The sequence below is a fragment of the Fundulus heteroclitus genome, chromosome 5, assembly GCF_011125445.2.
Source record: "Fundulus heteroclitus isolate FHET01 chromosome 5, MU-UCD_Fhet_4.1, whole genome shotgun sequence".
Taxonomy (NCBI): Eukaryota; Metazoa; Chordata; class Actinopteri; order Cyprinodontiformes; family Fundulidae; genus Fundulus; species Fundulus heteroclitus.
This window is the reverse complement of record NC_046365.1, coordinates 374,971-397,886: the sequence shown is the minus strand read 5'-3', so window position 1 is coordinate 397,886 and position 22,916 is coordinate 374,971. Positions and strand designations below refer to the sequence as shown.

Here is a 22,916-nt window from a genome sequence, read left to right as displayed (position 1 = left end):
TATGGCCAGGGGGTTCTCAGAACTTTAGTGTTTGATGCTATATGTCACTAAACGAGAGTAGGAGGACCATCATTGTTTTTGATAGCGACACTGAAAGCAACATTTTAAACTTTTAAAAGGTTTTAATGGGGATAAAAGAAGACTTTGCATGATGGCTGTTCTTTATCTGAATAATTATAATAGTATATTTCTGCTTTCCACCTCAGCCTCGCTGTGCACAAAGACAGTAACGCTTTACTCCTTGCTCCCACCTTGTGCTCGGAGCACAGTGCTGCACTCTCCATTACCCGCCCCACCAGAGGGAGCCATTTCATTTTTGGACCTGCGATTGCTGCTCTACGACTTGCACAGATAGAGACTCAAACACAGATTGCTCTCCGGCACATTGCTGTGTTGGCGTCCCTCCTTTCTGGCTGTCAGTGCGACCTCACAGCGGTGTTACCTCCTCACCTTGCCCTGCTGAGTCTTTTCACTCGGCAGCAGGCGTCAACGTTGGGGCTAGAAGTCACCACAAGCAGACGGGTTTCTGCTACCACACAGCTAAGGCAGTCTGCTGCAATGTATCGCCAGCAGCAGGGCTCTCAGCCTTTTCCAAACGCACCTAGGCCTCATCATCAGCCGGCTGCAAGTCAGCATCCAAATCACCATAACATGCAAGTAATGGGGTTCCAATTTCCTCGTCCCAATCAACTCCCTGATGAGCTGGAGTCAGCCCTGGCTATCAGGGGCAGCAGGGATATGGATCACCGGCAGATTGATCACAGGAATCAGCCGAACCAACATCAGAACCAAGGCTCTGTTACAGGGATTGGTCAACATGGAAGCTATGGTTCCAACCCAGGATTGCTTTCTGCTGAGAATCAGCCTGGACACCAGCAAGGAGTGGACTGGTCGAGCTACCAACCTCCAGCTAAACTCTTTGCACAAACCCAGCAGCAGCAGCCTCAGAGAAGCCAAGAGGTTGCCAGAATACCAAACTGGAATCGTCCCATAAATGACTCACCATCTCCTCAAACTCGACAGTCGCTTGGCGACGGCAGTAGGGTGGAAGGTCAGGGTTTGTACACACCAGAGAGTGCGGGAAGCATCTTGGCTAGCTTTGGACTTTCAAATGATGACTTGGAGGTGCTGAGTCATTATCCAGATGATCAGTTAACCCCAGATACTCTACCGTTCATACTCCGTGACATTCAACTCAACAAGTCAGGCAAGAAGACAGCTGGAACTTCCTCCTCTTCATATTCTCACAACGTAGCTCCTCGATCTTCACACTCACCGGAAGTACCCAGCCTTCTTACTGTTACACAGACAGCAGGGAAAGTCATTGACTATGGCCATGCCAGTCGTGGAACAGAAGAAAGTGGTACCAGAGAGACATTCAAAAGGGAGCCGCTTTCTAGTGGAAGCACTGTTAAAGTGTTCTCGACTACAGCGTCCTCAGTATCAAAGGTGGACAAAACAGAAAGACGTCAAGTGCACTTGGAGCACAAGGAGGCGAGCAAACACGGAGACAGGGACTACCGCAGGACAAGCTGTGAGAAACGCAAGAATAGCCGATCACCAGCAAGACAGTTTGCTCCGTTGCCTAAATCTCGTAATTTAGATAGAGACTATCGGCAAGTGGAATCTAGACCACGGTCGTCATCTGAAACCAGGAGTGATTCTTCCTCAAGGCGTTCTCTCTCTGCTTCGAGACAACATGGCAGTAGCAAGAAGTTACCCACCCCTACCATGATAAGTGATTTCGCTGCGATGTCTCCAAAGGTGTATCCCCATACCTGCTCCCTGTGTCACATTCAGTGTGACCAGGAAAAGGTGAGTGTTAACATGTTGTCACACTAATGCCCAGAAAATTATTTTAAAGATGTTTTATTTCATTTATGTTTTTTTTACAACTTCTTCAGAAGACATTTGGCAAGATCTGATTTGTAATGTTTCTCAATAGTTTTTCTTATTTAATATATAGCTAGATTGGGGATTAAATAACAGCTATTCACACCTTGAGCGACGTGACCAAAACATCTCATTAGCGAAGAGTTTGACTCATTAAGTCAAAATGTCCCATAAACAATGCAAATGAGGACACATATGACCTTGAAGGGCCAGTTAGTGACCTTAACCACTCATTAAATGACCTTAACAGCACCATTTCTGAGGTTGTCCTTACTGCAGTTTATAAGCCGGCTATTCCCAACATCTGAAATACTGAAGAAATATTTTGGTTGAGAGGTGAAACATCTTCAAGAAACAAGTGAACTCATCTAATTGCCTTTTATTTAAGAACTAAAGTAAGGATACAGTCTCTCATGTCCGTCAGACAAAACGAGGCAGAGAACTAGTCCTTTCTACTGTGAAATGTGCTCTGTTGTCCCAGGGCTGCCTTGACTGGTTTCTGTTATGAATGAAACAAATCAAGTTTGCCTAGCCTGGTCAGTATGACGGATATGATGTAGCTGCCTGATGTTCTCCTCAGACACCCAGTGATGAATGTTTTTAGAGCATGAAAAGTATCTGTTGACCTAATGTGTACAGAAAAGGTAAGGCCAAGGTAAAAAAGCTACATATTACAAGGTTTGACAGTCTGGTGTGTTTCTGTTTTCTACTTGTTACTATTTTTAAGCTGGTTATTCAGTTCTTGTAAATTAAACTAGTGTTTTATTTGTGTTATTTTAAGGGCACTGCATTTTAGAAATACGTGCTTTCTTTGGTAAATTTTATTTACCAAAGAAAAAGAAATGTTATTTTATTTAGTTATTATTAGTCAGTAGTCATTATTACAGTAGTCATTATAATTACTAACTGATCATGTAAGAGTGGCTTGGACAGATGTTAGTTAAAAAACGAAAAAAAAAAAATTATTCCTTGTGTTCAGATAATAGAGACATGGACAAAATTATTGGCACCCCTCTATTAATCAAAGAAAATCCCACAGTGGTCACTGAAATAACTTCAAACTGACAAAAATAATATTGTACTGAAAATTAACCAATGAAAATCAGACATTGGCTTTCAATTGTGGTTCAACAGAATCATTAAAAAAAAAAAAAAAACAATGAAACAGACCTGGACAAAAATGATGGTACCCCTAGAAAAGATTGACATTTTTTGACCCCAGGGACCTGTTAAACTGAGGTGTGTCCTCTAACTAGCATTAGAGACATCTTCAAGCTTGTAGCCAGTCAGTCTGTCTATGTAAAGGGTTAATAGTCGTCACTGAGCTGTTGGGTGACAATGGTGTGGACCACACTGAACATTGATCACAGGAAACGAAGGAGAGCGTTGTCTCAGACTGGAAGGAATTTTATAGACAAGCATGTTAAAGGTAAAGGCTATAAAAGCGTCTCCAAGCACCTTCATGGTCCTGTGACTACAGCAGCTGCACATATTCAGAAGTTTAAGGTCCACATGACTGTAGCCGACCTCACTGTACGTGGCTGCAGGAAAACGGATAAGTTAAAGAGAAAGGTAACCACAGAGCCCAGAAAAAACTCAAGGTTTTTTTTCAAGGTGACCTCCAAGGTCGAGGTACATCAGTGTCAGATCACACAACCCGTCACTGTTTTAGCCAAAGTGGACTTCATGGGAGACACAATTGTTGAAAGCAAATCATTAAAAGCAGGGCTGGAATTTTCTACAATGCATCCTGTAAAGCCACAAAGCTTCTGGGAGGATTTCCTTTAGACAAATGAGATAGAACTGGAGCTTTTGGGCAAGATTAATTAGCTCCATGTTCACGGATACAAAAATAGCACACCTAAATAAGAACTCTGTCCCTACTGTAAAACATGGAGGACGCTCGGTTAAGTTCTGGTCCTGCTTTGCTGCATCTGGCGCTGGGTGTCTCAGATCTTTGAAGGCTTCAATGAAATGGCAAGACTATCGAGACATTCTTTGTGCTGGCTAATGTCAGAACACTTGGTCTCGGTCGTAGGTCATGGGTCTCTCAACCTAACCTGACTCTAGCCATATGGATTTCGCTCCGCCTAGCTCTAATCACATCCATCTGGGACCTCTCCATAGGAATTGCCTTTTTTGAAGGCTGGGCCTTATCAAAAATCCTTGCATATGATTGAATAAGCCACTTGTCTGTCATCTTTATCGACGTGCTATTTCAACCACTCACACCGAAGCTAACCCGTGACGCTGTGAGAGCGAGGCAGGAAAAAACAAAACCTTTTTTTTTTATGTGTTTGTGGCTCTAGTGGCATGCGTTTTATTGACAGTGAGTTGACAGGAAGTGGGGGGAAGACAGTGCCACGGGTCGGAGTCGATCCCGGGCCGACCGCGTCGTGGACTAAAGGCCTCCTAATATGGTTCACGCTAACCGCTCCGCCGCGGTCGCGTACCGGAAAACAAAGCTTGCCAAATCCGGTCGGGAGAAGGGCGAAAACATCGTTTCCACCTACAAAAGCCTTCAGAGCCATTCTCTGATGTTCTTTTAATGAAACAATATTAGGTAGATTGGACAACACGGAAGAAATAGCAGCATCAATGTTAACGCTTGCTTCCTCGATGCGAGCCACCACTGCTATCTGAATCAAAACAGTCTCACGTTACGGTCGCTTCTCCACTACGTCACATCTATGAAACTCCAGCCCTGCGTCCTGATTGGCTAGACAATAAAATTGGTTGGAGAAATCACTCTCTATGGGAGAGGTCCCAGGTGGACGTGAGTGGAGCTAGGCGGAGCGAAATCCATATGGCTAGAGTCAGGTTACTCTCAACCGCCTAATGATTCAAAACACACAGGTAGAACCACCCAATAATGGCATATGAGCCCTGATTTAGATCTGTTGAACATCTATAGATGGAGCTGAAATGCATCATATGGAGAAAGAACCCTTCAAATCCGAGACAACTGGAGCAGTTTGTTCACAAGGACTGGGCCAGAATACCTGCTGACAGGTACAGAGGTCTCATTGACAGTAACAGAAATGTTTGAGGGCAGTGATTGGCTCAAGCGCTCAAACAACAAAATATTAAGGTACCATTAATTTCTCCAGGTATGTCTCATTAGTTTTCTTTTTAGTTTTTTAGTTTTAATGATTCTCTTGAGCCACAATTCCAAGGCAATGTCTGATTTTCATTGGTTAATTTTCAGCAAATTTTTATTTATTATCACTTCTGTCAGTTTCAAGTTATTTCAGTGACCACTGAGGGATTTTCATTGATTAACTGTGTGCATTGTTACAGTCAGGTAGTGTATAACTGCATAGCTTTGTGTGACTTTAGAACAATTTTTTTTTGCACGTATGATTATTTTAATCTTGTTTGGTTGTCTTTTTAATGAATTACAGCAAGGTATTAATATATTTGCATTTCATGATTTTTATAGACATGGAAAATTCTTCCTGATTTCATAGAATTGTTTTATTTATTAGGTTAGTAGACGAATTTGAGGTAGCTAAATTGGCTCAATCTCACCGGTCTGTTGCAGAGTTTTAATTTTTTATTTTCCTAAATTAGATGGCAATTACATTTAAGGCTGGGAGGAATCTGTTTTGTGTGTTGTTCCAATTTTAAACACCAAGTGTCATTCTTTATGTTTCATCCTTTAATGCAGCGAGATGAATGGTATTTGGTTGAAAGAAATTGCACAATCCAAAATTCGTAATATGTAAAAGAAAAAGTGCAATATGGGATTGTTTCAATTTATTTATTTTTTTGACGGATAAAAAGAGTGAACAGGTCTTTCTCTGAGCAGCTTATATTTGTCCTGATTACCAAACAGGAGGTCCCAGTGACGGTTGTCTGTTACAGATTAAATGGCTGCCCATTAATGCTCAACACAACCCCAGCTCTGAAACTAAAGGCCCGTTTACACTACACCTAAAAACCGAGCCATGCCGAGACCAGTCCGAGCTTGGATCAGTTAACCGAGATAAGACGGGCGTTTACACACAAGAGTTATCTCGGTTATCTCGGTTCCTTGGTTGCTCCTCGCCTAGTGGCGATCTGCGGTACTGCTGCTCTCTGGAATTGAAGGCGGTACCGAGCAAATCAAAATGGCGGCACCCGTAACATTCAGGATGTTATGGTTAAACATAGAGGCGACTTTTGGGACGTGGATAAGACAAACAAACATTTAATAAGGATTTACAGACGCAGGAAACAACAACAGACACTGAGGTTCATCACGCTGCTAAGCAGAATCATCTCTGGAAACCGTGTGGCACGGTAAGGAAGCTAGTATTATTATGAATGTCAGAAATTTGTCTGAATGGAGTGTGAATCGGGACGTGCAGCCAGACACGCCAGAAAACCCGCGGACAGTCAGCTGTCTGTAAGGGGATGACGCGGTCTGCTCATGCGCTCTTCGTTACCAGGTAACTGGGATAAAAAAAAAAAACAGTCCGAGACCTACTAGGGAACTGGTCCGCAGTTAGCGCGGTCCGGTTATGTTTAGCGCGGTCCGGTTCAGTCTGCTGACCGTTTACACACAAAAGTTATCTCGGTTACAGAGCTCGGACTGGTCTCGGCTCGGTTAAAAAAGTGTAGTGTAAACGGTCCTTAACTAAGCTTTTTAAACTTACGGAATATGTTTTGGTTTGGTTCCTGATTTATAACGCTACATCATGAACATTGGCCATAGAGTGTAGAGCAGCCTATGTTGGCTAAATGTTTGCCAGCACTATCCTGTAACATACACTACTCACAAAAAGTTAGGATTATTGAACTTTTTGGGCAAGGTTTATGCAAATTGTACAAAGGTCCATGTTACTGTAATGTTATGTCATGGAAATAAAACTTTCATTTAGATTTATGTAATGGTAATTTCTGTTAGATTGTGTATTGAAACAAATGTTACCAACATCTGTGAGTAAACTGGAACATAAAATGGCCAAATGTGTCCTTGAGTATCAGTCACTGTCTGACAATTACACCGAGGTGCTGGGTTATATCTTCTACATGACCAGTTGATGATCCCACATGTTTTCTCTGGGATACAGATCTGGAGAAAATGCAGAGGGTTGAGGCATCATATGCTGATGTAGGTGATCTGGAAAGGTCTGGTGGGACACTCAAGTACCTCTCACCTTCCTTAAATGTGCTTGGAGCCGAGTGTTAAAACCTCCCTAAGCCCTGGTACTGTTGATGAATTGTCTACAGCATGAAGAGCAAGACTATTTACCTACAAATGGTAACTCAACCAGAGGGTTCAGTTGCTAATTTAAGGATCAGGATTGTTGTGATTTTTTTTTTGTGTGGTTTATCTCTTTGTAATTGTTACACAATAACACTGAGCTGGTGGATATGTCCTTCGAATGACCATTGAATTAAGTTCAACTGTAAAGCTGGAGTGCATTTTAGGTGCATTTTGATATTTGATGAGAAATTTGAACATCCCTAACTTTTTGTGAGTAGTATATATGTTTACCCTGACCACACTGACCTTTGTTTGGCTTAGCTGCTTGGAAAGAGAAAAGGAAATACAAAACATTGGATTTGGGTGGTCGTTGTCAGTTATAGGCAAGTAATGTTGCATACAAATATTTATTTTTCTTCTTGGTGATCAGTTGGACATGGAAGGTAGACTGAATGTTATACATTACTACAGAAAGTAGAGACAATATTGGACATGTGACTCAAGCAAAACCATGATGGTTGTCTATCTGGATATGATCTATTAGAACCTGACAGTTGTGCTGATTTATGCCAGGTTCTGGAAAGTTGATTTAACATTTGTTTGCATGCGACTCTGTGGGCCGTCTGTGACGATCATGTTCTTATCTCCCTTGTTTTTGACTCCAGGACTGGGTTGCCCATATTAACACTGTTGATCACACAGTCGCCTGCAGAGACCTGCGCAACAAGTGAGGACATTTAATTATGCTGCCAAAGCTTTGGTACCATCTTCAGTATCAGCACACTGTAGGAGCAAACATTACATCACTTTTAACAGTGGTTGATTAAGTAGTTTTAGAGCTTATAGCATTGTATTGTTTATTCCTTCTCAATCTGCTGTCATTCACATCAATTTGACAGCATCCTTAACAGATCCTGTTTTTGTTCAAAGGTACCCTGACTGGAAACCAAATCACCCAAGGTCAGTTAAACATCCACAGCACATGGTGCTTGTTGGGGTCACTCTTGTCACTTAAGCCCCCCGGGGGGGGGGGGGGGCTTTAGCACCACTTCCAGTCGTCGGTGTTGTGTACTCTGTTGCTATTAAGCATTACTGAGTGACATTAACACTTTACAGAAATCTGCTAGAAACATAAAGAATATAAACGTAACTAAATCATTATATATATATATATATATATATATATATATATATATATATATATATATATATATATATATATATATATATATATTAAAAAAATTGGTTTTAAAGGAGAAGTCCGATCAAACTCAGAATTCAAGCTGCTGAAAGTACTTTAAATATAAAATTATTACATACGGTTCAATAAATGATAAGCTTTTTTAATTAAGAGTAATTTCCATTTGGATATGCTTTTTTGGGGGCAGCCATCTTGGTAAAGAACAGTACTGCCACCTCCCAGTTTGTGAGGTTTTATCGCAGGATCGGCTGTAGAGCAAATCCCAATGCCCCAAAAAAAAACTTCAACCCGCAACTCGTGAAATTAACAAGCGACTTTAGAAAAAAGAAGACCAAAGTCGCATAAAATAAGTGGGCTTCACAGCAGTGAGCATTCTTTCTAAGTGTGTCGTATCACTCCGCCCCTCTGGTCGGGTAAACAAATGTTCTGGCAAATTCTACATTATAAAAAAGAAAAACCTACCGAAAATCCTCCCTCTCATTTCATCTTGAATACATTCTTCTTCAAAATGTTGGCTACAGGGCGCGCATGTGGCGCAGCGGGTAGCGCGACCCATATACAGAGGCCTTAGTACTCGACGCGGTCGACCCGGGTTTGAATCCGACCCGCGGTCCTTTGCCGAATGTCTCTCCCCCTCTTCTACCCCCCTTCCTGTCAGCCTACTTTCGTAAAAAGCGAGCCACTAGAGCCGCAAAAAATCCCGAAAAAAAAAAAAAAAAAAAAAAAATGTTGGCTATGTTGGTTTCTCTCTGGCCAGAAGTTCAATGGCAAGTTGGCAATCCAACAAAAGAGCCCGTGGTGGATCATGAATTGGAAAGGTGAAAAAACAAATTTTTTTTTTCCACTTTTACCCGATGTATTGGAACATCCAGCTGCCAAGCACGTAGGGAATTGTTGCTTCAACAATAGCTCTCGCGAATTTCAATGGTGAAGTCCTCTGGAAATCCAAAATAATTGTTGCTGATCGCAGCCGTGTACAACAGCTCTACAGGCTATTGAATTAGCTTGTAGAGCGCAGTGCCTTACCGCAACATTACATCACAGGATGTGATGTCAGGCGGCCATTTTGCCCAAATATGAGCAATAATGGCCGCCCCCAAACACAGTGATTGAGACAATTTATGCTTTTATTTTCTTATTGGTTAACGCTAAATTCATTAAATCACCACAAACTTATTAGTTTTAGGTATAGCTAACGATCCACTGATTTTTCCTTGGTGACCGGACTTCTCCTTCAATGGGAGACAAGACTGCCTGATTTGCCTCAGAATAAAAATGTAGGGCTTTATGATAAAGTTTATGCCTCAGCCATGGTGAGAACGACGATAAGAACTTTAAAGTGCAAAACCGTAGACTTTGAACTGCAGTGAGATTATTTTTATAGATGGGATATTTTGATATTCGCGCTATACTGATTCAGTAAAGTGTTCCTTGGATTTGATCAACAGAGGAGCTGCCTGTGCTCTGCCTTCCCACTCCTGCACACAGTGGTCCGATCAGCGGCCGTGAACGTTTTGAGCCGCACATTATAGAGATACAACTTAATACCTTTCAGTATATGTACAATGGGAAAAAGCCTTGCTAAATCTGCATATAGAAATCTCAAGTGTCCCTTTTGTTTCCTCCAGCCTTGTTCATGGTTTGTAAACATTAAAACTATACTTCGGTTTTACCCACCCCATTCATGGTGGTCGTTCATTGCAAAACCTTCTCGTTTCTCATCACCCATGGCCAATCAGTGAGCAGCAATCTGTTCACATCACATTCCGGCTCTGTTCCGCTCTGATCCACCCTACTTCTGAACAGTGATGAAAAAGGCAGCCTGGTAGGAAGAAAACTTCTCAAAAGTGCACAGCTCTCATACTAAACGTTGGCGGTAGGGAAAAATCCTGAAACTGGCGTTGCAGAATTAAATTCAGTTAAAGGAAACGTGCGTAGACAGGTCCCCGCATACCGTGCCTTGATAAATACCATATTGCGTGGGGTTGAACCCACCTGCATTTGTACAAAGGGCCGTCCTGTCCTTGCCCATAATTACAAATGCAAATTAGTAAAAATACCTAGAAGTCACCCGCTACGCGTCCAAATAACCATGGCAACAGAGCTGTCGCATGGTCACAGAGACACCTCGAGGGATATTTGTAGTAAACGACAGAAAACCAACAGCTTCTTGAGTGACATCAGTGACTCATTAAAGAAACTGGCTGAAAATCTAAAGTTTGTCTGATCGTACCCATTTTGTTTTACAATATTTATTAAATTCACAAGGCGCTGTCTGGCTGCTGCGTTGAGCTCGATTGTAGCTTAATGCTAATCATTGTAATGCACACCAAATCATTGTGTCCACAATATGAAGTACTTGAAATCTTTTAAGATGAATCATGTTCTTGCATGAAAAATATGAGTGAGCCATCGCTCATGCAGCCTGCTCTTATTTCGTTCCACACACAACTATTATAATAAGTATAATTATGATATTGTAGCTGGATCCTCAGTTTAGCAGGATTATAGCAATACGAGTGCAAGTCCCAACGCTCTGTTGTTTGTCACGACACACTATTTTCCAACATGGTGACGACTGGTGCTCTGTACGAAGTACAGAGTGATGAAGTACTTAGTGACAGTGATGGGAGTTCCGTGGAGCTATCATCATCTGATAGCGGTATGGATTTTTTAGAAGAGTTTCTTGACAGAAACCGGACTTTTGACGGAATCCAACCGTACCTATTTCCAGTGCAAACTAAGTCGGGTCCTACAGCATATATATATACTCGCGTGTGTGTGTGTGCGCGCGCGAGTTCCGCCGCAGCACGGCTTTGCCGGCGCTGCAGCGGAGGACAGATCGCGCTGGAGTGACTTGAGTTATATTTGCCCCCTAGTAAATAGGGCAGTTGGTCATTGTTGTATAAATATTAAAATATAAAAGCATTCCAGCACATGCTGTGGCGGAGTTTTGTGAGAATGCGGAGGGATACCACATCACATGTGGTATCCCTCCGCCCCTCTGGTCGGTAACCATCCCCGCAAATTCAAAATTTAAAAATAACTTACCGAAAATCCTCGCTCTCATGTCATGTTCAAAACATTCTTCTTCGAAATGGTTGCTGACGTGTTTTCTCTCTCGCCAGAAGTTAGATGGCAAATCCGCTCTCTTCAAGTTGGCAATCCAGCGACGAGCCCGGTGGCTCATGAATCAGAAAGTTGAAATAAGCAATGTTTTTTCCACTTTTACCAGTTGTGTTGGAACATCCAATGGCCATGCACGTGGGCATTGTTGCTGTAACAATAGCTCTTGCGAATGTCAGTGGTGAAGTCCTCTGGAAATCCGAAATAATTGTTGATGATCGCAGCTCTGAAGAACGGCTCCTATTGACTTTGGTTGGAAAGAGCGGAGAAATGCTGTCGCCGCTCCGCTTTTCCACGTCGCAGGATGTGATGTCAGACGGCCCTTACTGCCCAAATATGGGCAGTAATGGCCGCCCCCATACACAGTGATCCAGATGACAATTTATGTTTTTATTTTCTTATTGATTAAAGATAAGTTCATTAAATAACCACAAACGTATTAGTTTTAGTTATAGCTAATGGTCCCCTGATTTTTCCTTGTTGACCGGACTTCCCCTTTGAATAGGTAACCATAAAAGCGTACAGTTGAAGTCGAGGTGTATTCCTGTTTTTTTGCAATGACTGTCAGTCTTGAACCTTTATGTAGAAAATAAATAAAAATAAAAAAATTCTAAATAGTCTCACAGAAAGTTTAGTCAAGTTATAATTATTCAAATATCTGTGATTCGTTTTTTTATGTTCTGTATCTGATCCACAATAAGAATGGCCTTGGTGCTTTTAAGTTTGCAGCAAGTTCTTTAAAAACAGGTTAATTCTGAAGTTTCTGGTGGTGTTTTTCCAGTCGTAGTGGACGATATGGCAACCGTGCTCTGTGGGATCCTAAAGATGGCTGTTCAGTAGAGTCCTTATCTCGAGCCGCCGTTTCTTGTCCAAGTTCTCAAGACAAATATCGAAGAGAGCCCTACATCCACCAGCCACATGGGAGGGCTTACTCTCCCCACCGGCATTCACGGCCCAGCTACCATACAGGTCAGTGTAGCACATGATTACTAACTGGGTATGCAACATGTGATTTAAAAACCTGAAGGTGAAACATTAATTTATTAAGATGTAAACTGATGTGTGTAAGTGACTATAGCGATCTGCAATGCTATGCATTACGTTATATTACCTTTTATTGTATGCTATATCACTAAGATAAGATGCTCATCTTAGTGACACTGAATTTATGTTTACTGCTGTTTGTGTGCTGCTTATCTCAACTGTCTTTTTTTCTAAGAGCGCAATCATCGGTTTGAACATCACCACCACCGGGCACCGTTACCTTCCAGAGAATCTTGGCCTGAAGAGAGAAACAGGGAATCATCAGGTTAGTCCGTCCATTTTCTTCCGCTTATCCGGGGTTGGGTTGCGGGGGTAGCAGCTTCAGTAGGGAGGCTCAGACGTCCTCTCCCCGGCTACTTGGGCCAGCTCCCCCGGGGGAATCCCAAGGCGTTCCCAGGCCAGCTGGGAGACATAGTCCCTCCAGCGTGTCCTGGGTCTTCCCCCGGGCCTCCTCCCGGTGGGACGTGCCCGGAACACCTCACCAGGGAGGCGTCCAGGAGACATCCTAACCAGATGCCTGAGCCACCTCAACTGGCTCCTCTCGACATTAAGGAGCAGCGGCTCTACTCTGAGTCCTCCCCGGATGACTGAGCTCCTCACCCTATCTCTAAAGCCGGGCGTACACAGTACGAGTTTTTCCCCTTTTCGGGCCGATTCTTCAGTCGTGCGAGCATTTTTTGAATCGGGCCGAATTTCAGCTTGATCGTAGAGGGGGGGAGGAGGGGGGACTGGCTTCTCACGACTACCTCCCGATCAGGAATCGGACGATCGTGAAAATCAAACATGTTTGAAATTCAGTCGGCTGTCGTGAGGTTTTCGTGAGCGCATCCTGCTGTTCAAGCAGAGCTACGAGGGGGCGCCCTCCCCTCCTCTCTGTCCCCGCCAGCGGAGGGAGGGAAGCGGGCGTCCCTGAAGCAACCTCCGGCCGGTGTTGGGGAGGGCGAGCCGTCAGGTCCGCGCAACGCGCTGGCCGCCTGTTTCGGCACTCCTCCGCGGTCCGCGCGTTTCGGCACTCCTCCGCGGTCCGCGAAAAAACGCGCTGGCCGCCTGTTTCGGCACTCCTCCGCTTGCTGGGGGGGGGGGGGGTGGTTGCGGGCCAGGCGACCTGCCGTGCCGCGCGGCCGCCGATGCGTCTCGTCTCTTCTCTCTCTCCCCTCCGTTCCCCCGACGCCCGGTGCCTCCTGCGGGCCTCGCCAGAGCTGGGCTCGAACCCCTGCTCTGGGTCCCTGTCACCTACCGTCGCTCGCCTGCCTCTGCCACCACAGCGAGCGGTCCCAGAGGGGACACGACGTACAGTGTGAGCAGTCTGGTCTTGTCCGAGCGTCGCGCCGCACAGATCGTGAGCGGTGAACTTTTTAAACCCCGCGGTTCCGTCGCACAGTTTGAGATGTATATAAGTACCACGACTGAAAAACTCGTACAGTGTACGCCCGGCTTAAGGGAGAGCCCAGACACACTACGGAGAAAACTAATTTCAGCCGCTTGTATTCGGGATCTCGTTCTTTCGGTCACGACCCAGAGTTCGTGACCATAGATGAGGGTAGGAACGTAGATCGACCGGTAAATCGAGAGCTTCGCCTTTAGCCTCAGCTCTCTCTTCACCACAACAGATCGGTACAGCGCCCGCTTCACAGCAGACGCCGCACAAATCCGCCTGTCGATCTCCCGCTCCATCTTCCCCTCATTCGTGAACAAGACCCCAAGATACTTTAACTCCTCCACTAGGGTCAGCACATCCTCCCCAACCCAGAGAAGCCACTCTAACCATTTCCGGTTCAAGACCATGGTCTCGGATTTGGAGGCACTGATTTTCATCCCGGCCGCTTCGCACTCGGCTGCGAACCGCTCTAGTGAGAGCTGTAGATCACACCCTGATGAAGCCAATAGGACCACGTCATCCGCAAATAGCAGAGACGCAATTCTAAGCCCACCAAAACAGATCCCCTCAACACCTTGGCTGCGCCTAGAAATTCTGTCCATAAAAGTTATGAACAGAATCGGTGACAAAGGGCAGCCTTGGCTGAGTCCAACTCTCACCGGAAACGAGTCAGACTTACTGCCGGCAATGCGGACCAGACTGTGACACCGGTCGTACAGAGACCTGACAGCCCTTATTAAAGGGTCCGTTGCTCCATACTCCCGGAGTACCCCCCCACAGGATCCCTCTGGGGACACGGTGGAATGCCTTCTCCAGATGTATACTGGTTGGGCAAACTCCCATGCCCCCTCCAGAGTCCTGCTGAGGGTGTAGAGCTGGTCCAGTGTTCCACGGCCAGGACGAAAACCACACTGCTCTTCCTGAATCCGAGATTCGACTATCCGACGGACCCTCCTTTCCACAACCCCTGAATAGACCTTACCATGGAGTCTTAAGAGTGTGATTCCTCTATAGTTAGAACACACCCTCTGGTCCCCCTTTTTAAATAGGGGGACCACCACCCCAGCCTGCCAATCCAGGGTAACTGCCCCTAATGTCCACGCAATGTTGCAGAGCCGCGTTAACCAACACAGCTCCACAACATCCAGAGCCTTAAGGGCGAATCTCATCCACCCCCGGAGCCTTTCCACCGAGGAGCTTTTTAACAACCTCGGCAACCTCAGCACCAGAGATGGGAGAACCCGACCTAGATTCCTCAAGTTCTGCTTCCGCAATGGAAGACGTGTTGGTGGGATTAAGGAGGTCTTCGAAGTATTCTGCCCACCGACGCACGACGTCCCGAGTCGAGGTCAGCAGCACACCACCCCCACTATAAACTGTGTTGGTACTGCACTGCTTCCCCCTCCTGAGACGCCGGATAGTGGACCAGAATCGCTTCAAAGCCGTACGGAAGTCTTTCTCCATGGCCTCTCCGAACTCTTCCCACACCCGAGCTTTTGTCTCAGCGACCAGCGGAGCCACCTGCCGCTTGTACTGCCGGTACACATCAGCTGCTTCCGGAGTCCCACAGGCCAATAAAGCCAGATAGGACTCCTTCTTTAGTTTGACGGCTTCCCTCACCGCTGGTGTCCACCAGCGTGTTTGAGGGTTGCCGCCGCGACATGCACCGACAACCTTGCGGCCACAGCTCCGACTAGCCGCCTCAACAATAGAGGCACGGAACATGGTCCATTCAGACTCGATGTCCCCCGCCTCCCCCAGGACAAGTTCAGCCCAGTCTCACAGAGGACTCTTCCAGACGTTCCCAGCAAACCCTCACAATACGTTTGGGCCTGCCAGGTCTGACCGGCTTCCTCCCCCACCATTGGAGCCAACTCACCACCAGGTAGTGGTCAGTGGAGAGCTCCGCCTCTCTCTTCACCCGAGTGTCCAAGACATGCGGCCACAGATCAGATGAAACGACAACAAAGTCGATGATTGAACTGCGGCCTAGGGTGTCCTGGTGCCAAGAGCACATGTGGACACATTTATGCTTGAACGTGGTGTTTGTGATGGACAATCCATGACGAGCACAGAAGTCCAACAACAGAACACTGCTCAAGTTCAGATCAGGTGGGCCATTCCTCCCAACCACGCCCCTCCAGGTCCCACTGTCATTGCCCACGTGAGTGTTGGAGCCCCCCAGCAAAACGAGGGAGTCCCCAAGAGGGGCACTCTCCAGTACCCCTTCTAAGGACTCCAAAAAGGGTGGGTAATCTGAACTGCCGTTTGGTGCATAAGCGCAAACAGTCCCCCCACACGAATGTGGGGGGAGTCCCCCCACACGAATGCGGGGGGAGTCCCCCCACACGAATGCGGAGGGAGGCCACCCTCTCGTTCACCGGGAAAAACCCCAACGTGCAGGCACTGAGATGAGGGGCAACAAGTATGCCCACCCCAGCTCGGCGCCTCTCACCAGGGGCAACTCCAGAGTGGAAGAATGTCCAGCCACTCTCAAGGAGACTGGTTCCACAGCCAGAGCGGTGCGTCGAGGTGAGTCCGACTATTTCTAGTCGGAACCTCGCGCACAAGCTCAGGCTCCTTCTCCACCAGAGAGGTGACATTCCACGTCCCAAGAGCCAGCTTCTGCAGCAGAGGATCGGAACGCCAAGTTCCCCGCCCTCTACTGCCACCTGTTGCACAATGCACTCGACCCCTTTGGCCTCCGACAGGTGTTGGGCTCATCGGAAGTGGGACCCATGTCGCCTCTTCGGGCCGAATGTCTTTGTCTTCGGCAAAGACGCAGACCTTGCTGTGTCTGCGTGTCAGTCTGGTGGCCATGGGTAAAAGCATGGCCACCAGACGCTCGCCAACGTGCCCCACCTCCAGACCTGGCTCCAGAGTGGGGCCCCGGTGACCCGCATCCGGGCAAGGGAACACGAGATCCATTAATGTTACTCATCATAAGGGGGGGGGTTTGGGCTGCTCTTTGTCTGGTCCCTCACCTAGGACCTGTCTGCCTTGGGTGACCCTACTAGGGGCTTAAAGCCCCTGACAGCATAGCTCCTAGGATCATTGGGACACTCAAACCCCTCCATCACCATAAGGTGGCAGCCCAGGGAGGGGCATCAGGTTAGTCTCTACAGTTTACTTTTGTCATGCTCCAGCCTGTATGTTTCATCATTCATTCTTCAGAATAAGCTTTCTCTTGTTGCGTTGGTGCATGTAACACCATAGAAATGCTTTTTGAGTCATTTTGGCTTCAGAATATTTTAAGTTATACATTTGTGTCAACTTTGAAATTTCAGATTACACGCTGGAAATTCAAAGAAGGCAGTTCTTGTATATAGTTGAACGTGTAACTTACCCTAGTGTAAAGGCATAACTTCGAAGAATGCCACCAAAGCGGCTGGTTCCAAGGGTCACAGGGCTCAGTGTGGGGCAGAGCTGTGTAGTGGGGGCTGTGGTCAGGACAAGGGAAAGTTATCTGTTGAAACATGATGACCAGTGTGGTAGTTTCGCCATGGATCGGGCCTTCGAGGTGGAAGATTTTTCATCCCCCTCGTCTTGTCATCGCAGGTTGAGTGTTATCAGTTTGAGCCACTTGCTCAAGGCGCAATGTCTGTAGTCAGTGGGGACAGGATGGGTGCAGTTTGTGAGTGGGAAAGTGATGTTAACAGCATCACTGCTAACATTAGGTAATGTTCAAAGCATACGTATTACAATCCGGATTATTATAAAATGTACTTATGCGTGAAAACAAAAGCCACTTACACTAGCCTATACCAACATTTAGTTTTCATTTTCAGATGTTAGATTTTGTTATAATATAATATCATTTCTTGGAACTTCACAAACATGGATCTTTGGGATGACATAAAAGCCACGAGTGGGCTGAACAGTGAAGAACAGATGGATCCAAGTGGGGGATCTTAGGGATCAGTTGGAGCTTGCAGATGCAATCAAAAGACTTGACTTGGGAAGGTTGACTTGTGAATATCTGGGGTCTTTTTTTTATCTTTTGTGGAATTTAATTTTTTTATTCTTTTCACTTGGGAAATTAGCAGGTTGGTTTAAATCTATACTTTGCTATTTTCCCTCCTCACGTTTAAATTTCACCATTAAAGCTTAGCAGTGTTGCATTTAATCATATAGCCCCCTCCTGTTTTTTGCTGCTTTGTACAGGTGGTTACTCTCACCGTGGTGTGAAGCGTCCTGGTGATGCTGTCACCAAAGACACTGCTGACACCAGCCGGAATCCTTCTTCCTCTGCAGCGGGACATGGAACCAAACATGGGCCCCCAAAGGGCCTCGCTAAAGGCACCAAGGCTGCCCCAAAACCTGCAGTTAAAACAACAAAGACGGTAAGCTTTTTTCTTCACATGTGCAAAGAGAGCTTAGCACAGAAATGACTAAAACCTAAATGTTCTGTACTTTAAGAAAAAAAACATTTTTAAATGACTAGCTATCAAAAAAAAGAACGGGGGGGGGGGGGGGGACATTGGATTGGTCCTCTGGACCAATCCAATGTCCTTTGTTGAAACGTCTCTTCTCCAAGAGAAGTCTGAAGAGTTAAAGATAAACTAAGCCTTCTAAGCGGCAGCATCACTGTTACCGGGTGACCAGATTTCTCCAGGGACGTCTCTGATTTGGGTGGGCGGGCAGGTGGCGAGTGTCTGTTTTGCCCGCTTTGCAACGCTGACGGTCAGGAAAGGTGCTTCTACTCAGCTCTTCCACTACATCGGGACAGTGTCAGGACCGGGTAAATACCTCTTGCTGCGTTAAACGTTTTTACTCCATCATGATACACTGAAATCAGGGACAGGGCATCCAACACTGGGACTCGGGGGGCGTCTAGTCACTGCTTGCTTCCTCACAGCAAGCCGCCATTGTTGTCTGAATCCAAACAGTCGCTTCTCTGATATGTCACATCTACGAAAATCCCACCAGGTGATTCTGATTGGCTCGTCCATTTTATATGGTATTAAAATCCCTCCCAATGGCAGCGAGTCCAGATAGGTGTGTGGAGCCGTGTGGAGCTCTGCGGCGCTACATCCACTTGACGACAGTTGGGTTAGATGTGATCAGTGAAACGTTGCACTTCCTTAAATAAAATTTTAACCCAAGTGTCATCAACACATCTGAACCCATGGCTTTGTGATGTCCCAGAAGAGGACGCTAAAGCTCTCTTTCCTTCCTCCTCCCTGTATAGGAGGGGGAACATAAGAGGCTGAGTTTACCTCCAACTCTACAGACTGAAGAAATCTCTTGGAGATGAGAGGAAACATTTCAAAAGAGGAGAACCTGTCTAGAGGACTTACCTAATTTGGCTCTTTTTCTCTATTTTGTACCTGGATTACTGAAATCGTCAGGACTATAGCTATCAGTTAGCTAGCAAGGTTGAAACAGGACTGACAGGTTTCCTTTTATTTCTAGGCTTGTAAAAGTCTTCCAGTCAAGAAGAAGAAGAAGGCGGCTGCTCCACCCTCTCAGGGCCTATCTTTTGCAGATCGCCTGGTTTATCTGACCGGCATTCCAGTTGATGCAACCGAACAGGAAGTGACTGACCTGGTTAGTTCCTTTGGAAAGATCAATAACGTGATTCTTTTGCCGTGCTCCGAGGGAGAGAGTGAAAAGGACCAAGGACAAAAGGCCGGGTTTAGTGTAAGAAGAAAAGCAACAGACACGCCCAACTTTGTGTGGCTGATGCATCGCGACTAATACTGTGGTTTGTTGCAGGCGTCTGTGTGTATGATGAGGACAGAGGATGCGAAGGCTCTGGCCTCTGCTTCAAAACTCTGTATACGAGACCAGGCAATCACCGCTTCAGTCGGCAAGGTCAACATGTTGCACCAAAAGAAGCAATAACGCTGACATAATGCAGTCTTAGCAGGAGAAATAATGTTTAACTGTTGCTTTTACTTTACTACCTGAGGGACAAGAATATTTAGTTTTTTTTGGCTTCTACATCCTTACATCCTCCTCTCCAAACGTCTTTGTCCCACATGATTTTGTGTGTGTGTGTGTGTGTGCATTGTGAGTGCGATTGGGTAAATACGTTCTAAGTTTAAAGCTGTTTTTTGGTTGAGCTACGTCCACGAAGCCTCAAGCCCAGTCACAATGTTCTAAAATAGTGTTTGTAATTTCACATTGAATGTTTTTTTTTGTTTTTTTTTACTTACACTAGAATTTTCTCCTTACAGAAGCCTGAAGATGGACTGCTTCTTCATGCTAACAGGTTGGGTATGGTTTGTGTTTAACTTTGCCAACCGAACAGGCAGCATTCACTAAACCGTTTCTCCTCCTCACAGCAAAGCTGATGCAGAAAAGGACAAAGAGTCAGCTGGGAAAAACTCAGGTGGGACATGTGTGGCTGGTCTCCAGGTGGAGCAGCCAGTCCTGGCACAGAAGAAGCTAAGACCATCAGGGAATAGCAGTAGTGATGGAGAAGCTTGTGGCCAGAGCCATGGCTCTAAAGCTTAGTTTGAGTTAAGGTGTTAGCTGGTGTCAGTGTTTACACGGATCAGTTGTTCCCAAACACTCTGTCACATGCGCATATAAACATCACAACAATAATTTGGTCATTTGCCACTTCTTTCGCCGGAGCAGACTGCTTTGATCAATTAGTTCTGGGTTCTATTTGTTTGTGCGTTTGAGAACAATCTGTGACTCTTTTTCCTCTTGACTCATTTCTGCAGGAGGTGAAACTGACCAGAATACTTCTGATCAGGTGAACTACCCCAATACTGTGCCTAGACTGGACAGAAGCCCAGTTTGGTGCTTCTAATTTGCTTTATCGGGATCATTTCTGTAAAAGTGTTCCACTACAGTGGACTGTGATGGTTGTTATCTTGAGCTGTAATGTAACCGTGCAGCAGGAGCCTGTTAACATATGAGCTGATATATGTGGAATTTAACAGAGTAGAAATAGCTATAATAAAGCAAACATCCTAAACTTACATGACTGAGCATGTTTGACCTCTGCTATCTCTTAATGCTGTCCCCAGCAGCAGTGGAAGGTGTTGATCTCAGGACTTCCTGACAGCGGCTGGTCTGAGCGTGACATCATTCAGTTTGTTCAGTCCTTTGGGACGCCCACCGACATCATCCTGGCAATGCACATCGGAAAGGTTGCCACACTGCACTCCTTTGCATCTTAAAAGATGAAAGTTATGTCTTTAATATTGTTTTGCTTAATATTTTGCTGTCTATTAACTCCTAGAGATGCACCGAAAAACTTCTTGAATGTGTTTCCTCAACAGCATAGAACATCTTTTAAATAATTTTTGTTTTGATTCTAAAATCATGAGCGTCCTGTACATTTTCTTTACACATCTCAGAAACGACATTCTTAATTGAAGCACAAAGGTAGTTTTGTCTGATGCTTCAATCTGACATGAAATGAATGCAGCATTTGTGTTTCATTTTCTCTTAAGAACTGATGCGCATGTGCCAAGAATTGGATGCTACCTGCTCATCCCACTGAAATGGCATGTCTAAAAGTGTGGACAGAGTTGAACGTGAAACCGCTGCTAATAAATCCTGTCCAGCAGCCAGTTTGTGGCAGATATTTAGAGAAATCCAGGCTGTGACCTTGATTTGGAGTCTGCAGGTCATTGTGACGGAAACGTCACTGTCTCCCAGTGGATGTTCACTTCACCTTCTCTGAGCTGGTTGTTAACTTTGACTTTGCTCGCTTCGTGGTCCTTAGGTTTATGGATGTGGGGACAATCAGCTGTTTATGTCTGGGTCATATAGCTCGCTTTGTTGGTTGGATGCACTGATCTCTATTTATTCACTGGATTGCTGATTTGCCCGAAAAACACTCTCACAGAATCCCATAGGATTTGGTTGCAACAACAAGCAGTTTTCTGGCTGTGTGAAAACGTTTCACAGGTAATTCTACAGTCAGTGGATGTACTAACACTATCAACTACTAGGAAATTATGTGCTGAAATATTTTACATGTGTTTTATTTATTTATATATATATATGTGTGTGTGTGTGTGTGTAATGTGTAAAAGTTTTAAGCCCCCCTGTACATGAGAAAATCCTCGTTATTCGATGCTGTAGCGCACATATTCCCTAGTTACTGGGGGCAAATGGGGAGTACCAATATGGCGGCTGGGGGCTTCACAGCAACATGTATTAAATACGGCCAATGCTCAATCCAGTAAATATATAGTGCTCAGTGGTTGGATGTCAGTTAAGTTTTACACAGCATGTTAACGCCGTGGCTCTTGGCCTTTTCCTGTTGTACAAAGGTTGCAGGTTGAATTCCTTGCCCTGCCATATCCTTTTGACTGTTTGTGTGCTCACTATAAGCTGTCTGGATGGCGCACGTACACACTCATAATGAGCTCATAATGAAGATATCAGTAACGTGAATAAAGTGAAGCTTTGATGTTTCCTGAGCGGTTCAGAATGCTCCATGTTAGCAGGGGAAAGGGATCCTTACTCCCTCTCCTCGCTCTACTGTTTAAACAGGAATGTTTACCTTGCTGTGTCTGCGTGTCAGGCTCTTGTGTCTTTTCCTGACCTGGATGTTGCTGAGGAGATTGTGAAGGTCCACAGCTTCAAGCCCGCCATGTTTCAGGACACCCAGGTGAAGATGAGCCTGGTCAAACAGCAGATTGGACTCAGCACACCGGTAGTAGATCTGTTCCTTTCTGTTAAATTTAGTGTTCATTTCATGGAGATATTTGTGTCTAGCAACAAACCAAAACTAACGGAATGCTCTCCTGTGTAGGTGGCCCTTTATAATCTTTTCATGGGATCACTGGACCCTTTGGTGAGTATCGTTGGGCTGTGGTTCCATAATTGGTTCATAGAGGCTCATTGGGGACTGTCTGGCTGGCTCAATTTGTAATTCCACTGGAAAAGCAGCTTTTTCTAAACCTGCTGTCCGTCTCACAGGAGAGTCCAGCTCTGGTTGGGTGGAACAGTTTGGTGGTGATCAGAAATGTTCCAGACACACCTGCTGGCTCCACTGAGGTCCTGAAACTGATGCGCCGCTTTGGGACAGTCATAAAGTCTCTTGTGGTCAACAACATGGTGAGGACAGCTGAGGCCTAGAGCACCCAGTCCTCAGCTCGGACTCT

The 22,916-nt window shown here is 45.5% G+C and overlaps 1 protein-coding gene across 7 annotated transcripts in view; it reads left to right on the top strand.

Moving 5' to 3' along the window:
• Positions 1-22,916, top strand: part of LOC105918635 (zinc finger protein 638) — a 78,518-nt gene that overhangs the window by 43,574 nt on the left and 12,028 nt on the right. For 6 of the 7 annotated variants that reach the window (XM_036136700.1, XM_036136704.1, XR_004930993.1 and 3 more), the window contains 15 exons: positions 207-1,815; positions 7,753-7,814; positions 8,018-8,047; positions 12,196-12,383; positions 12,634-12,723; positions 18,001-18,179; positions 19,252-19,479; positions 19,555-19,653; positions 20,019-20,053; positions 20,127-20,173; positions 20,514-20,545; positions 20,826-20,945; positions 22,334-22,465; positions 22,565-22,606; positions 22,732-22,869. In XM_036136700.1, the coding sequence (XP_035992593.1) occupies positions 207-1,815; positions 7,753-7,814; positions 8,018-8,047; positions 12,196-12,383; positions 12,634-12,723; positions 18,001-18,179; positions 19,252-19,479; positions 19,555-19,653; positions 20,019-20,053; positions 20,127-20,173; positions 20,514-20,545; positions 20,826-20,945; positions 22,334-22,465; positions 22,565-22,606; positions 22,732-22,869 (3,031 nt within the window). Of the gene's footprint in view, positions 1-206; positions 1,816-7,752; positions 7,815-8,017; positions 8,048-12,195; positions 12,384-12,633; positions 12,724-18,000; positions 18,180-19,251; positions 19,480-19,554; positions 19,654-20,018; positions 20,054-20,126; positions 20,174-20,513; positions 20,546-20,825; positions 20,946-22,333; positions 22,466-22,564; positions 22,607-22,731; positions 22,870-22,916 lie in introns of those variants that run through there. The other variant, XM_036136705.1, reaches the window with a different exon arrangement.